At 35.9% G+C, this 13942-nt stretch overlaps 1 protein-coding gene across 1 annotated transcript; it reads left to right on the forward strand.

The window, feature by feature from the left end:
• The first annotated feature begins 78 nt into the window (after positions 1–78).
• Positions 79–12007, forward strand: LOC128880293 (uncharacterized). The gene is made up of 14 exons (XM_054130219.1): positions 79–434; positions 1756–1913; positions 1979–2053; positions 2176–2553; positions 2628–2861; positions 2945–3102; positions 3232–3799; positions 3932–4173; positions 4631–5275; positions 5375–6350; positions 6549–10379; positions 10565–10693; positions 10763–10893; positions 11215–12007. Exons 2-14 carry the CDS (start codon positions 1797–1799, stop codon positions 11231–11233), a joined length of 7503 nt encoding a protein of 2500 aa, XP_053986194.1. The 5' UTR covers positions 79–434; positions 1756–1796; the 3' UTR covers positions 11234–12007.
• Positions 12008–13942: the final 1935 nt, after the last annotated feature.

Here is a 13942-nt window from a genome sequence, read left to right on the forward strand (position 1 = left end):
ATATTTGATAAATTCCTAAAAGTTAAAGTCAAATGCACTGCTTGTTTGAAGTTTCCGGCGGATGTATACCATCGTGTCCAAGTATCCATCTGTAAAGCTTCTGCCTCGCAGAGATCAGGAATTTTCTAATAATATGTTATCGGGATAAAAATATTCCCCGGATCGAATTATTATTTTTTGTCGCGCGGGTGTCCACGAAATTAAGACAATTGCGAATGATCAGTCGAGCAGCGAGAAAATAGCGCAACGTCGTGAACGGCGTCGGCAGCCAAAATGTCGGCAATTTCTTAACTCTAAGCGTACCCTCTGTCAACATTTGTGAATCTCCATCGAAGTCAACATCGAATCAGTCAATAATTAAATCGTCGATGATGTACGATCGATATCGGATCCCTTCGATACAGTGATAACACAGAATCTCTGAAATTGAGAAGGTAAATTGACGTTTTCTAGGTTCATCCTCGATACTGCTCGATCCTTCTTCTTTACTCTCAGTGCAATTTCATTAGAAATATCAAAAATTCGTCGCAGGACTCTTTCCGACAGTCCCAGATGAATGATCCTTTGGAGAAAAATGTTGGCCGTTCGTATTGTGCCATAGAATAATCGATTTTGCGATATTCGTTGAAGAACAAAAATTAGTAGTGTATTAATGTGGTTATATACAGTGACTCACAAAGTATTTCAATGAATTTTGAGTATATAATTATCGTGGGCTGTTTACAAGTCCTCATCAGCTATGTTAGCTGAATTGTGATTCAAGTTGGTAAATAACAATTTGTTTGGGTGTTTAATGTATTTGAATGAGACTTGGTTATAACATGATTTTCTAATTTTCATGTAATTTTATTGTATATTGATTTTCAATTTATTTAAATCTGTAACTACGTTAAATACACTTATGTTTTGTTTGGATTCATTTAAGTCTCTATGTATCAAGTTTTATTTCTATTGTGCTTTGATTCAACAAATTATGATGTAATTCCGATGTTGATTATTTTTCTCAAGTTGTCAGAATTGACATACAAATCGAATGTAATTGTAATATTAAATTTAATTTTAGTCTTTATCCGCAATATTATTGCCTCGAAGTAAGTTTTAGGGTGAGGACCACGAATGTTATAAAGCAAAAAGTATTTATTGCTCATTTTTAGTTTTCAAATGATAATTATTTACAATCTGAGTTATAGCACAAATTCACTTCACGTGAGTTTGCCTGTTGCTAAGGGCACGATGAAAAAAATTACAGGTACAATTTATTTTCAACCTGGAATTATTTATTCATCTTTATTGTCTTATTGACAGAACTAGATTAATTTAAAACATTACATATGAAAAGTAGTGATCTAGATTAGTATAGTTCTGTTTTAAAGACAATAGAAGCTATTTAATAATTATATCTTGAAAACTAAAAGCAATAATTAATATTTACATCAGAATAATAAGTGACATATCTAATCCAACATATCATGTATTTATATTTTTAAATTCCAGATCATTCTGTAATATAAAAAACATCAATCATGCTTTATGAAATAAGAAAGTTATTATCTTTAACCCTTTAATACTCTGTATCATAATAGAATTCATATAAAATCCATACTTGAACATATATATTAATATATAAAATTGACAAAACCTGTAACAAAAGAAAAAGATGTTTAAACTTCAAGCAAATAAGATTGAATGTACAAATTTTACAGTATGATTTAATATTGTTCATTAACAATCTTCTCTTTTTGTTGTCGTGTGTAGGACATGTGACTAGGCGGGTATGATTTTACAAAGAAGTTAAAATGTCCAGCGATAATGATCAGATCCCCAAATCGGGCAAGCGGAAGAAATATGTCATACCTGATAGCGAAGATAGCGATGAATCTGTAGTGAACTTACGTAGAAGGAAAAAGACTTTTGTATGTATAAAGATTTCACATTAATCTAATTACATGCAATATTAATTTCAATTTTACATTTGCAGAGAGTTATTAGCGAAGGTGAAAGCAGCGACGAAGATAGTGATGTTCTGAGACCAATTGTTCGAAGAAGGAACCCTGTAAGATATATCTCATACCTTTAATCACTTTTAGTACAATATAATACCAACTGACTTATAAATTTGTCATATATTCCACTTTACATATTTTAAATGAAAAATGTATCTGTTTTATGCATCAGAGAGTCGATGAGACCGAAAATGAGACAAGTTACGAAGGTAGCAGTTCAGATGATACTTCAGAATGGCAATCAGACTGGAGCAGTTCGACAGAATCAGAACAACAAGCTCCCGTTAAGCGAAAGCTACTTGAGAAATCAAAATCCAAAAAGCTTCAAATAATAGTATCGGATACAGATACAGACACCAGCGATGACCAAGTAGAAAAGTGTCCTATATGCTTGCTTCCTTTTAGAAAGCAACAATTAGGCACTCCTTCTTCTTGCGAGCATTGCTTCTGCTTAGAATGTTTAATGGAATGGAGTAAAAATATAAATACTTGTCCAGTAGATCGCCAAACCTTTACAGCAATCCATGTCAGAGACGCACTTGGTGGACAGGTACAACCTTTAGAATTAGTATGATTGTATTATCAATGGTTGACAAAAGTAAAGTTATTTCATTCGTGTCGTAGATTACGAGACATGTCCCAGTCGACGTGACACCTCGTGTAGAGGACGAACCACTGGAGGATCCTACATTTTGCGAAGTATGCCACCTGAGCGATAGGGAGGATCGCATGCTTCTTTGCGACGGATGCGACTGTGGTTATCATTTAGAGTGCTTAATTCCTCCGATGAACGAAGTACCCATGGAGGAATGGTTTTGTCCAGAATGTTCACAGAACAGTCAAAATGACGCGGAAGTTGTAAGATTTCTACAGTTTAACATTTGGAATGATTATTGTCAATATTTGTACAAGAATAAATTTAATGTTAAATATTTTTCTAGGTGGAAATTGATTTAGATGAAATACCAGATTTAATGGAAGAGGCTCGCAGACTCGGCGTTTCTTATGGCAGAACGCGTACTGGCGCGCCTCAAAATTCTCAACCAAGAATCGTACCTCGCACTAGGCATACAGAACGTGTTAGAGCTACTATTCGCAGGTACTAAGAAGAATAAAAATAAATAAATAATATAATACGACTTCTCACTAAATTCTGTATAATAAAATTTCATTTTTTGTATTTTTTTAATAAACATTACGAAATCATTTAATATAATTGTGTTAACAGAAGAAATAGAGTTTATGACAGTTCACAACCAACCCGTCAATTAGCACTTGATCCAAGCCAACCTTCTACCTCTTCTGGTTTGGAGTCTTTTGGAGACAACAGTCGAAGTCTTTCCCCAAGCAATGCCTCTAACTCTTTAGGTTCCGGGGATCGAAACTGTTTAAGTGGAAATTCTAGAAAATCGCGGAGACCCCAAAGATCTGGAAGTAGATCGAGCGATACTAGCGACGAAAGTGTTTTAACGAAAACTAAACGGAGAATCAATAATAGTAATAATTCTGTAAATTCTGATAACGGTAAATCCAAGGAAGGCTCCAAGAAAAGTGGAAGTACTTCGAGGAAAAGTACCGGTAACAAGAAGTCTAGAAGTAACTTGAGGAGAAGTGGAAGTAGAAATAAATCGAAAAAAACGAGAGGATCTAAGAAAGTTTCTAGTAGGGACACGCTATTAAGAGAAGTTAGAATTACGGAATGTAACGAAGACGGAGAAGAAGAAGAAATTGTAACTTTTGTAAAGGTGGCTTCGGTTGGGTCTACGAGAAGAAGAAGGAGAAGAAAAGGAAGAAAGGTATTTTAATTCTTTTTACTTTGATTGTATAAAGACTTACAAATAAAAATAATAATATTTTAAATTCCAAGTTTTGAAAAGTAACTTTCAAATTAAACGAAGGAGTGAGTGAAATAACATTTTGTTTTATAGAGAAGAAAAGTTAGACGTCAAGCTAGAACTGTGTCCAGTGTTTTAGCTAGTTCCAAAAAGAGACTCGCAGTTTCTTTAGGTATTTGCAAACCTATAAAGGGTGTTCCAGCTTTAATACCTAGCGTAAAAAATCGCCCAGTTTTCTCAGAAAGATCCTCGTTGAACGTTACTCGATATAATGCTGGAATCTCGAGGCTTAGTCTACTTGGAGATAATCTTGACTTGAGTTATAGTCCTCCAGGGTAAATGCAGTACTTTAATTAATCATTTAATAGAAAAATTGTCTTGTCCTTTGGTTGTTTCGTATAGTGTAGATTGTAAATTCGATATTCGTTGATCCTTAGAACAGTCTTCGATGTGGATACAAAAAAGAAAAATGAAAGCACAATTTTGGTTGATAGTGATGGTCCTCTTCAGGAAAAACGTAAGAACCTTGTCCCTTTTGAAATTTTTTCTACTTTTTCTTTATTTTCCTTCCTACACTGTATTTGATCATTATCCAGTTTCCTATTTATCAGTTGAAATATCGATATTAAACTGTAATATCAAATTTTTTTTTTGTACCCGCGTCGAAGGTTATTATAAAGGTCAACGAATATCGAATTTACAATTCGTTATGATTCATTAGATAAAAATATTTTTGAGTCGCATAATTAATTAATAAAAATCAGTGAAATTGTCAAAACTCCTTTCTTCTAGATCTGATATAGAGGATTACAATGGAACTGGGCCTACCATGACCATTCACAGACGATCAGCGATCTCTTCTCGTAGACAGCTTCGTTTAAAAAACATCGTTAATCCTCAGCCACCTCAAGCTGATCTTTTAAGCAGCATAATAAGCAATCAAGAAGTTTGGCATTCAAAGAATAATAACATAATTCTGAAAGCTAATGGTCTTCTCTTGGCTGAGAAAAAGGAAAATACTGACAATTTAAAGAAGAAGAATGTAGAAGAAGAAAAATCGTCTGAAGTAGAAGAGACAGTATCCGTAGTAGAGAATAGAGCTTCCGGAACCAATAGCCCATTGGAAGTGTCTGGAATCAATCCAGAGTTGATCATACAGGCTCCGATGTATAATAATCCTTGCGGAGGGGGGAACAGAGGTAACTTCAGAGGTGGTTACAGAGATAACACAAGGCACAGCCATGGAGGCCAGAATTATGGACGAGATTCTTTACCCGGAAGTGGAAGACACAGTTATGGCGGAAGTGGAAGTAATTTCGGAAGAGATTTCGGACCGCCTGCATTTTATAATCCGAACTTTGAACATTGCGGGCCCCCAATGTTTGGAGGAACTCCTCCATTTAGGAATCGAAACCCTCAACACTTCAGAAACGAAAGGTACATTTATTTCTAGAACCTACTAACGTTAGAAACGAAAATCACTTACTGCATTTTTAAGTCGAGCGTTACAGTTACTTGTTACAATTTTATTTACAGATTTCGTTTCATGCCTCCTGGAAGACCTCCGTTCAATTTCAGCGAAGGTTTCGAGCACCACTCTTTTCCTGAAAGGTTTAATCGTCCTAGATCTCCTCAAGCTCCTATCGATCGGCCTCAAAATAATATGCCAGCAAACTTACCAGAAGACACCGCTGGAAGTCAATCCACGGAACAGCAACCCCAAGATGCCGAGAATGTTTCTGTTAGGCCAGAAGAAGATTGCGATATCTATTGTGATATAGAGACTAAATCCGATGGAGAACTTCAAGACCAGCAGAACGGCTCGGTGGCGTTGTTGCCACCTCCAGAACCACCGTCGGGTCTCCTAGACTTCGAAGAGAACTCTAGAAGCGACAAAGACAGCGATCAAGAATTAGTTATCGATGATAGTCAAAAAGAAGACACTCCAAAGAATGACAAGTACGATCCTTTCTCTGTGGATAGTGACAGTGATAGTGAAGTAAAAAAGAACGAAGAGGTTGTAAAGAAAACTAAAGAAGAGAAGACTGTAGAATGCGTTATACAACCCGAGCCTTCGGATACGTTGGCACGTTTATCAGTTTACGATGACGACGACGAAGAGGACTCCCAAGCTGACTGTCCAAATTTCTCTATCTATTCTTCTCAAACGATGGATGTGGCGCGTCATACCGAACAACAATTATCGCAACAGATAGGACCTCTCGAACCACCTCCTCTTCCACCTTCGATTCCAGACGACGACGACGTCATAGTTGGCGATGTTCAGGCTTGCGATCTCGCGGATATTCCAGAACCGTCGGACCCGTATGTCGAAGCCCTGAGGAAAGAAAGACAGACTCTTAGTAAAATTCCGCCGAAAAAAATTTCTCACGACTGCAGAGGGAAAATTACTTTCAAAATCGGAACTAAATTGAAGATTAATAACAGATTGTTGGGACTGCAAGAGGAAGAAGAGAAGGAGGACGAGAGCGAAAAGAAGAAGGAAGTTGAAGTGAGTAACAAACTATTTTGATAAATTAATTCGAGAAGGGTACGATATTGTTTAAGGGATGCAAGTGCCTTACGGATCGATCTCGCGTCAGCATGTGATGCAAAAATACCCAGTTCCACGCTAGTGCGAGGCCAATCCTTGAGGTATAAATGTTACTTAGCTCGTCACTTAATATTTCTTATTAAATTGTGTTTGCAGCAAGTAAAGGAGGAAGAGACCCACATCGATCGCGACGAAGAACGAAAGAAGATCGCTAAAAGCAAGTTCGAGGAAGAAGCTCAATCTGAAGAGGATAAAGAGGAAGTTCTAGAGGAGTTGTCGATATTCGCAAATCCGCCAAATGTTAAAGAGAAAGATACAGACGGGGAACAAAAAGAGGAAGAATCAGCAGCGATTTCTACAGTTGAAGAAACAGAAAAGATCTCTGATATAGATGTACCTCCCGAGAGAATTCGATTATCCCCTCCAAAGCTGGAAAATGAGTTAAGCAACGAATGTGTGTCGATACCATCATCGGAAGAAGATAGTGAAACTTCCACTCCGCATCCCAAGATTCCAACGATCGAGATTATCGACGACGAATGTCCAATCGAGTCATCTAAAATGCAGGAAGAGCCCAATAAAGTTAATATTGTGACGGCTGATGTAGAGAATAATAAAAAAGATGAAAAGGAACAGCGTCGAGGGGGCGAAGAAGATGAGGAAGATGAGGAGGACGAAGAGGAAGAGGAAGAGGATGAAGAGGGCGAAGAAGAAGAGGAAAATGAGATCGAGAATGAAAACGGAAAAGAAAAATTTCCTATTGAAAAGGAACCGTCAGATAAAGAGAAAGAAACGTCGGATAAGGAAGGAGGAATATCGGACAAGGAAACTGTAGTCGGAGAAGCTGGTAATAGAAGCAATTGGGAATCTAATGATGGAGCGTACACACCTTGCAAGGATGAACTTCCTTTGAAGGAATCAAGGTCTTCGTTTGAACAGCTACCGCCTCTTGAAAGCGGTTTAGAGCCAATCACGCCAACGAAAGACAAGCTTGACGATTTAGACAGCTGCAGAACTCCGGTGGATTATAATGTCTTGGGTACTGAAGCTATTTCAGAGACAGACGAAGCAATGAACTTTGAAGACGAATTGACTTTACTGACTCTACGTAAGGAAAAAGAAATGGAAGATGGAGAGATCGTCGAAGAGAAGACTACCAAGGAAGCTGAGAAGGTCGAGAAAGAGAAGGAAGAGGACAAGAAACGTAAGAAGAAGGATAAGAAAGAAAGAGGCAAGGACACTGAAAAGAATAAAGAAAACATTGCTTCGGAGAACCAAGTAGCGTGGAAGAAACTGTCGAAAAGCACAAAAGAAAGATCATACAGGGACAAGGAGAAAAGATCGAAGTCAAAGGAGAAAGATAAACAGAAGAAGAAGAAGGAAGTAGTTAAAAAGAAAGAGAAACGAAAAGAATTGCCTAGGTACGACGTTAGGAAAATAGTTGCAGAGAGACCTTCGAGACCTAGGAAGGACGAATACGGAAGAGATATTAGAGAAAAGTCGAGGCAAAGGAGCAGATCTAGGAGTTGTAGTTCGAAACGTTCTAGATCGTATTCCAAACTTCGATCCAGAAGTAGATCGAGGATTAGGCTTCAAAGATCTTGGTCTAGAGATCGTAGATCATATTCGAAATCCCTCTCCAGAAGAAGATCCCTTTCACGAGGAAGACGTAAATCACCGAAAAGAAGATCAACCTCCAGAAGAAGATCTTCGTCTAGAAGAAGATCGAGATCTGTTTCTCGAAAACGACGATCTCTGTCGAGGAAGAGATCCAGGAGGTCGGTGTCAAGGTCGAAAAGATCGCTTTCAAGGTCCAGACAAAGAAGATCTCTATCAAGGTCCAGAAGGTCTTTGTCTAGATCTCGCGACAGGCGTAAAGACAAGAAGAAATATAAATCTCGTAGTCGTTCGAGAAATCGCAAGAAGTCTCGATCGAAATCGCCTAAAAAATCGTCCAAGTCCAGGGAAAGGAAACTTTCGAAGAGGAAAGCACAAAGTAGATCAAGGTCGAGAGTGAGGTCTTGTTCTAGAAACTGGGAACAAATCGATAAAATTGTGGAACAAGATTTCTCGAGGCAAAGAGAAGAAAGAGAGAGAGACTCTTGGAGTGCTCAATGGACACCTTCTTGGTCGAGATCTAGATCAAAATCGCCTCAGCATGTACAGCAGGAACAGATTACATCCAGAGATTGGTCTCCGGTACTGGATAATGTTGCTGTCCCGCCAAAAAATCTGACCGTTATTCTAACAAACAAAGAAGCCATCAAAAAGAAAAAGAAAGAACGCAGAAAAGAAGGGAAAAAGTCGAAAGATGACAAAAAGAGGAAAGGGAAAAGGAACAGGACTCCTCCACCCTCGAAAGAAGTTTTTGCCAGTGGGGATAATATTTTGGTTAGCGTATGCTTCAACAAAGATAATGAGACTATCCAGGCAGGTGTTCCAGAACTTCCAGAAACGATTCCCTTAATTCCTCCTTTAAAACGGCGTCGTAGAGAGCCCATACAAGCTGAGCCTCCAAAACGCTCTAAGAAAGATAAGACAAAAGATAAGCGTTCCAAATCTCCAAAACCCAAAAAGGATAAAAAGAAGAAGTCGAAAGCTGCTGAGATAGCTGCTACAAAGAAACCAGTCGCTGTAATTGATTTGGATCAATCACCATTTAGAGAACAAACTCCATCTCCGAGAGATGTAATAGTTCTCAGCGACGACGATGACAAACAAGTTCAACAAATAGCGCTAGATCAGTGTCAACCCTCGCAGAACTCGCCGCAGAGAGAGCAGTTTGTCTCTCAAGGTCCGAAAACACCTCCGGAGCCACAAATAAAATTCTCGATAAATAAACAGACCAGTAACTTGCGACCATCGATGTTGAATCCACTTTTGGATGAAGAAGAAGAGGAAGAAATGGATGAAAGGGTCGAAGAGGAATTAGAAATGAGAGCACAAGAAGAATTAGAGTTAAGATTGAAAATTGGACCAAATACTCCCCCGGAGCCTCCGACTTCTCCGCCGACTAGTCCAGACGCTTATGATCCGTTTGATCCAACGAAATCTAGATCACCAACACCTGATGCAAGCCAAGAAGCAAATTCCAGCGACGAAAGAAGAAGGTCCCCGCGAAAACATGATTCTGTTGATGGGATCATCGAAGAAGAAAATATACAGAAACAGGAGAGGCAAAGTCAAGAAAAGCAACTGGAGAAACCTAAGATTATTTCAATGGTCACAATTAAGAGAGCTTCTCCGCAGAGAGATGATGCTAATGAGAATGATAACAATAAGGATACTACTGCTTCGACTGGAAACATGGAGGCGCAGCAAGGCCAACAAAATGCACAGAATCAGAACAATCCTTTCGGAGTCATCAATCCTGTACTGGCTACTGTGGCTGCAGCTGTACAAAGAAGTGGAGTGTTCAATGCTTCGAATACGAATAGCAGTCAACGCACGTTGTTACAGTCGAATCGTATTTCACCAAGTAATCAACAGAAACAACGTAGCCAAGCACCCGCAGCCTTTGCAAATTCAGGAAAACCGTTAAGAGGTAGTAAATCTGGTCAAACAAAGAGCAATGGACAGAATGGCAACGATCCTGTTACAGAAATTGTAGATAACGTGGATATGTCTTCGCCATATTCGCCTGGGTCGACCCTCAGCGATGGCATGTTCGATCCTCCAAGTCCTATAAACTTTAATAGCTCGCCTGGAACTGGAGCAGGAGGTGCTGGAGGACCTATTGGATCACAAACCACGAAAACTAGTAGCTCGAAAACAGCGAAGAGTGCGGATAAAAAAGATCCCTTCGATGCTCTTTTCAACATTATGCCAAGTACGAAGACCTCGAAACAGACTAGAAGCAAAAAAGCTGACAAGGATAAGAAGAAGAAACCAACGAATCCAAAAGTTGGCGTGAGAATGGACGAGAACCAGCTTCAAATATTGGATGATCTTCCAAGTTCGGCTGTTGAAATGCAGGTCAAGGATAAGGTTTGGTTTTTCTATAAAAATAATATAATAGATGTTAGTTTGGAATATTGGAAAATTTAAATTTACCTATAAGAACGAAACAGTTTATGTAATATAAAGTAAAACGTTTACTACAATAGAGAGTCGTATATGTTTACTGAATAATTTGTTATTATTCATTAATATTATGTTTCGTTGTTTCATAGTTCCTAAAGAAATTGAATCGTCAAGAGCGGGTGGTTGAAGAAGTGAAATTGGTACTGAAGCCACACTATACGAAAAAGCATGTTACGAAAGAAGAGTACAAGGATATTATGCGGAAAGCGGTGCCCAAGGTATGCAACGCATGTTGTAACATGTGTAATTTGTAAATAAGGATTACTTTCATTTTATTGTCTTATCAGATATGCCACAATAAGACAGGAGAGATAAACCCAAAAAAGATTGCCCATTTAATAGAAGCTTACGTCAGGAAATGCAGGAACATCAAGAAGAAAACTTCTGAGAGTTCTTCTGCAAAGGCCTCTAAACCCGCGTAAGTAATTCGATGCTTCGAATACTTATAGAATGAAATAAATACATAAATTACACTTGTAGAGGCAACTGTTTTCAATTTCTGCAAATAATCGTTATAAGTTTATACATTCTTGCTACTTCTATAAAGTAGTCACATTGTTTTCATTAGTATTACATTTTTAGTTAAACATATTTAAATCAGAGAAAAGCTAAAAACATATCTTTTACATGTTTTTATGTATTAGATAAATCTGTTATTTTTTTTTTCTTACTCAAATTTGTATGAAACAGAAATTAAAAGAAATCACGAATTTTAAAAATTTCAATTCGTTTGTTTTAGGAAAATCATGTGGAGTTGATCACGAGTCAGCTAGGTGTCTGTTCAATTCCCTTCAATTTCGTAGTTCAGACGATCGTCGTACTCGATGAGCGGTGAGTGAGCTTCGAGACAACTAGTCTCCTCCTCGATGATGCGATGTATCTTGTATTCTGTGTAAATACGTAATTAATTAATTGATTAGTCGATTGATTGATTGGTCGATTGGTTGCTTGCTTGGTGGATTGATTGATTGATCGATTAAATTGTAAGAGTACCATTTATTATTTATATAAACAATACCCTTTATCTCGCGAGGGAATTCAACCGTTTTTATGGAAGATCCATTGATTATATCATTTTTGGTTCTTTTTCTTCGATTTTAGAAGATTCATACTTAGTTGCATGGAGATCGATTACTACTGTTTTTACAAAATTTCAAAAAATCTATCAAACATAATTGAAAGTCATCAGTTTAAAATTTACAGACTTCCAATACTCTTTATTTTTTTTTTTCTTGAATAATTAAATGACTATTTTCTAAACGCATTTAAGCACACTGGATTTTCGGCTATTCGTATAAATTAACGATGTAAATTCATAATTTCGAAGTAGCATATTTATATAACTTGAAGCTAATTGTTTCTCGTACTTATGAATTTATTATTGTTCGAAGAATATTTAAGAATAAAACATTAGTCGATCTCCACTACAAATTTTGTATACATATTGTATTGCTGAAGTTTGAAATTATTGAAAATGTCAAAATATCAGAACTTGTAGGCGTGAAATTTCGTACAAAAAAAAAAGAAACAAATACACAATGGAAGAACATTAGCCGTTTTTAAAAATCATTAACTAATGCCCATTTTTCTGGACACTACAAATCATTCATTTCGACAAATAAATATGCATTGGTACATGTTCTATTTGTTTATATTACCAAGTAATTGATACTTTGACAACTATTTATTCAACTAATTAAATATTAGCTCTTATTTTCTAATCTTATGAAAAAAATGATTCGTTGATGATCGCAATACTTGTATTTATAATGCATAGAATTTATGTGCCAACAATTGGCACAATTGGCTTTTCCGCAGAGACTGTCATTTTCGTATTCTTAATGCACATGTAAAAATGCTTAAATACCACGTTTCTAACGTACATATTGTAATTTCACTCTTTCTACAGAGTTGGACGTTATTCGAATAAATTATTATTCTTATCGGCATCAATACTGCTACTACTACTACGACTACTGTTAATACTACTCTATTATCATTGTGTCTCTTGTATTACTATTATTTCTGTTGTATGTATCATTGATATATAAATAATTATTTGAAATGAAACTTACTCGCAATAACTTTCTATTTATTTGTAAGTTTATCTACAGATTTGTTTGGATTAAATTGTCATTCGAATAAATATGGAATCTAATCATCTTCTTAATACAACAGTATTTCAGATAATTGAAGATTAAAGTACAACTAAAACGAAAATTAAATATCAAGAACAGTTGTATCGCAGAATCAATAATCATTTATAAACTTAGTTGCGAAGTTTGCAAAACAGATAATATTATACTGTTTGAGTTAGTCAATATGATCTAAAACTGTTAACATTAAAATTATTATTGCTATTAAAGTGAAATATAAATTATTATCAATTTATTTATTTGAAAATTACAATTCGAATAGATACTGCAATTAATTTAGAACAATGAAATTCCTTATTTAAAGCAAAACAGTCGACAAGTCAATTGATTAATGAAAATAAAAATGACTACTTGAATAAAGATTTGTTTGAATACTTTGTTCATCGATTGTTATTCGAATAAAAATTGTCCAACTTTGTTTTTGTATAGCCATAAAATGTGTATGAGAATGAGAGAGATAGAATGAATGAAAATTAGTTTTAAAAGATAAGAGGTTCTGTCTCGTGGAATTGTAAAATAAGAATTTCAAGAGAGTATGTATTGTTCAAGCTACATCAAATTTGATCGGCTGTTTAGCTAATCAAATATGATTTTTCACAGAAATTAATCAGAAAATGTTCGATTCTTTCCATCTGTAAACAACAACAAAGGAAGATGACGCTAAAATCCTTATCTTTTTAATTAAAAGTCACTACTTAGTACTGGCAAAATAAGCAATTTTTAATTGTAATTAATAATTGCATTCAATCCAATTGTACTTATGCTGTATTTGTAAGTTAATTTTTTAAGATTATACGGGATAGTTTAATGGGAAAAAGAAATTTATTAAGAAATATCTAACTCTTTAAATTAACGTTAATTTACGTTTCTATCAATATTTTTTTGAAGTTCACAGAAAGTAGATGAAAAAGTACAGTGATATAATCTATCACACTCCCAAAGGCTCGATCTGTCTGTGATTATTTTTCTAAGCTGTTTATTACCATCTGATGGACTTCCTGAAACATTTGAGCCAACTTTAATCCTTCCAGAACAGACAAATTCAGGAGAAAAGTAACATTTGATTAATATGCTACATTTAGTTTAATTTTTTTAAATAATTTTATAAAAATTTGAATTTGAATTATAAAATGAAATATTTCACAGTGAACAAGTAAAAATTGACCTGTTGAATCGAATAAACGTAACGAAATAAATCCGAAATAAATTGCTTTGAATTAACTTCGTTCGTTATGTATCATTCGACTAAAATTTTGCTAATTCTTCGATAATTACAATCTGTCGTTAATTGTTCCATCGTGTAACAGTCTA

This window comes from Hylaeus volcanicus, chromosome 7, assembly GCF_026283585.1.
Source record: "Hylaeus volcanicus isolate JK05 chromosome 7, UHH_iyHylVolc1.0_haploid, whole genome shotgun sequence".
Classification (NCBI taxonomy): domain Eukaryota; kingdom Metazoa; phylum Arthropoda; class Insecta; order Hymenoptera; family Colletidae; genus Hylaeus; species Hylaeus volcanicus.

Bases quoted from the DNA above. Each gene is read 5' to 3' on its own strand.
- LOC128880293 (XM_054130219.1), top strand. From the start codon at position 1,797: ATGTCCAGCGATAATGATCAGATCCCCAAATCGGGCAAGCGGAAGAAA. The intron at 4,174-4,630 runs GTAAATGCAGTA...CCTTTCTTCTAG, and splicing joins TTGAGTTATAGTCCTCCAGG to ATCTGATATAGAGGATTACA. The intron at 5,276-5,374 runs GTACATTTATTT...TTTTATTTACAG, and splicing joins CAACACTTCAGAAACGAAAG to ATTTCGTTTCATGCCTCCTG.